The sequence below is a fragment of the Priapulus caudatus genome, unplaced genomic scaffold (genome assembly GCF_000485595.1).
Source record: "Priapulus caudatus unplaced genomic scaffold, Priapulus_caudatus-5.0.1 Scaffold274, whole genome shotgun sequence".
Classification (NCBI taxonomy): Eukaryota; Metazoa; Priapulida; class Priapulimorpha; order Priapulimorphida; family Priapulidae; genus Priapulus; species Priapulus caudatus.
In genome coordinates, this window is record NW_014577335.1 from 325,861 (window position 1) to 328,905 (window position 3,045).

The following is a 3,045-nucleotide window of genomic DNA, read 5'->3' on the forward strand; positions in this document are numbered from 1 at the left end:
AGAGAAAGAAAGAGAGAGAAAGACAGAGAGAGAGAGAGAGAGAGAGAGACAGAGAGAGAGAGAAAAAGAGAGAGAGAGAGAGAGAGGGAAGAGAGCGAGATGGAAAGGGAGGGGGAGAGCGCGGGAGAGAGGGAGCAAGAAAGGCAGCGAGAGAGCAAGAGAGAGAGAGAGAGATGAATAGTGAGCGAAGAGAGGGAGGATACGGCGATGTTAATTGCGAGAGTCAGCGTCAGCTAGTGCTAACGACATAACCGCATCCGATTTCTGTTGATAGCGACAGCCGGTCACCGGGCGGGCACGTTGTAACGCGGTGATGCGCGCCCAACCCACGCAGACATCGGATGACATGAGATCCAATGACTTACTAACAAGAGATATGTATAACGCATTGATGTATAACGCAATAACGTACGAGAAAAGGAAAAAGAAAACGAGGGACGGTCAGCGAGGTAGAAAATTATAAAGATACAGTTCAGCTACAGATAAGAAATCGTCAGATTGAGAGAGAGAGAGAGAGACGGGAAAGAAGCGCGTGAGAAAGAAAAAGAGGTAGATAGAAAGAGAGAGAAAGAAAGAGAAAGAAAGAGGGGGAGTAAGATAGAAAGAGGGAAAGCGAGAGCGAATGGAGCGAATGGAGACAAAGAACAAAGAGCGACCAAGAGAAGAGAAAGGAGGGAGGGGGCACAAACGGGAGAGAGTGGGAAGAAAGACACAGCGAGAGAATAGAGACAGAGGGGCATAGAAAGAAAGAGAGAGAGGGGGAGCGAGTGCGAGCGTCGGAGAAAGAAAGATGCACGAGTATATTCACAAAGAATGCCAGCAGCTTGACCATGTGAGACATTGTACGCAATGCGAACAACGTGGCGCACATGCCGCTCATCCAATACACTACAACACAATAGCTACACATAACAATGACTGCCGCAGCACCAGTAACTAGCCACGGCCGCGACTCAATTATTATAATTGGACATGCAATTCGATGGAATACGATAACATCTTTGTCCGAGCGCATCCTCTCCAGACTGTAATGAAGTTATTCAAAACTAACATCAATAACAGCGCAAAGAAAAAGACACAGCGCAGCGCTTCTCTATTCCCGTAGAGAGGACATAGATAGATACACTTGCAGAGATACACAGAGAGAGAGAGGAGGGCTAGAGAAGGGGAGAGTGAGTAAGAAAGAGAAAGAAGGGGCGTGAAAAAGAGAGAGAGAGAGAAAGACAGAGAGAGCGTGAAAGAGAGAGAGAGAGAAAGAGAGAGAGAGAGAGAGAAAGAAAGAGAGAGAGAGAAAGAAAAAGAGAAAGAAAGAGAGGGGGGGGGAGAAAGAGAAAAAGAGAGAATGAGAGACAGTGCGCGGGAGAGGAGAGAGAGGAGAGAGAAAGAGAATGAGAAAGAGAGAGAGAGGAGGAGAAAGAAAGAAAAAAAATGAGAGCGAGAGAGAGAGAGAAAGGTGAGGGAGGCTGAGGGAGAGGGAAACGAACAACCGCGCGGCGACAAACACTCTGACGCGTGGTGATTATGGGGATGGACCGCTGGCTATATATACTACTGGATAATTAATTGCACTCACGAGGGCTCACCGACTAGCATGTACTTTACTCATTGATCAAAGACTTCGGGAGTCCGCCGCCACCGCCACCGCCGCCGCCGCCACAGTTGTGATTGCGAGAGAATGTATACCCGAGCGTATTAGAAACTACCGGATTTGGCGATTTAACGAAATTAGGGAATAGGGTCGAAACGCTAAAGTTGTAACCGGAGGAAAATGCAAGGTATACGCGCCACCCGTTGCTGCATGCTGAATAGACATGGTAGAAATAGCGCGCACGCACACACAGACACAGACACACACCTGCGCGCGCGCAGGCACACATACAGGCGCACACAATGCACGCATACACAAACACATACACGCAGGCACACGCAGGCGCGCGCACACGCACACGCACTCATGCCCGCACACACACACACACACACACACACACACACACGCACACACACTCACGCACGCACGCACGCACATCCACAATGAGGGTGTCTGCCATTATAAACCACAACTAATGACAGGACGGAATCTTTCATTAAATAATTATGAGAAAAAGTTTGGCGCCTGCAGCACTTGCCAATACGACGTGGGGTGCAATAATGTGCTTTGCATAATGCGAGCATTAGCGATGCGTAAAGCACAAGGCTAAACATATAATCGCGCTATTCCGCCGGTGTGTAGCCAAATTTACATAGGATTAGTAATTTAAAACAAACGAAAACCGAAGCACAAAGGCCGACACGACTAGTTAATTAGCTAGAAACATAATTGTCACCTGCGAGTGAAAGAGACAGGGCCTGGTTGCCAGGGGGAACGGTGAGCATCACGTTTCGTCTACTTCAACCTGTAAAAAGTTAAAAGTACAAAAGGTCGTTAGTAATTTGCCTTGCATCAATCAGTATCACAGAAAACTCGCGCATTTTGCATCTATATATGCACGAGAAGTCCATGCCTTGTGTGTGCATGGACAGTCAGCAAACTATATTGTTTCGAGAGATCGAACATAGGCAGCAATATGTGAGAGGGAATAGAGCAACCGCGAACGCTGCCGATGTGTACTCTTGCTTTATCGGATGGGAACACTCGCAATGTACCTACCCACAGATACCCACTCTCAGGAGACGCCATATACCCTCTCCGATCAGTGAGAGAGAAGACGCCAGCTACCATCTCCCACCAGTGAGAGAGGAAACGCAATCTACTCGCTCCCACCAGCGAGAGATGAGACGCCATCTACCCTCTTCCACCAGTGAGAGAGGAGACGCCATATACCCGCTCCCACCAGCGAGAGAGGAGACGCCATATACCCTCTTCCACCAGTGAGAGAGGAGACGACATATACCCGCTCCCACCAGCGAGAAAGGAGACGCCATATACCCTCTTCCACCAGTGAGAGAGGAGACGCCATATACCCTCTCCCACCAGCGAGAGAGGAGACGCCATATACCCTCTCCCACCAGCTAGAGAGGAGACGCCATATACCTTCTGCCATCAGT

At 49.0% G+C, this 3,045-nt stretch overlaps 1 protein-coding gene across 1 annotated transcript in view; it reads right to left on the reverse strand.

Moving 5' to 3' along the window:
* Positions 1–2,388, reverse strand: part of LOC106808414 — a 4,820-nt gene extending 2,432 nt beyond the window's left edge. The window contains exon 1 of the mRNA XM_014811134.1: positions 2,325–2,388. Coding sequence (XP_014666620.1) covers positions 2,325–2,373 — 49 coding nt within the window. The 5' untranslated portion in view covers positions 2,374–2,388. The remainder of the gene's footprint in view (positions 1–2,324) is intronic.
* Between the last annotated feature and the right edge of the window lie 657 nt (positions 2,389–3,045).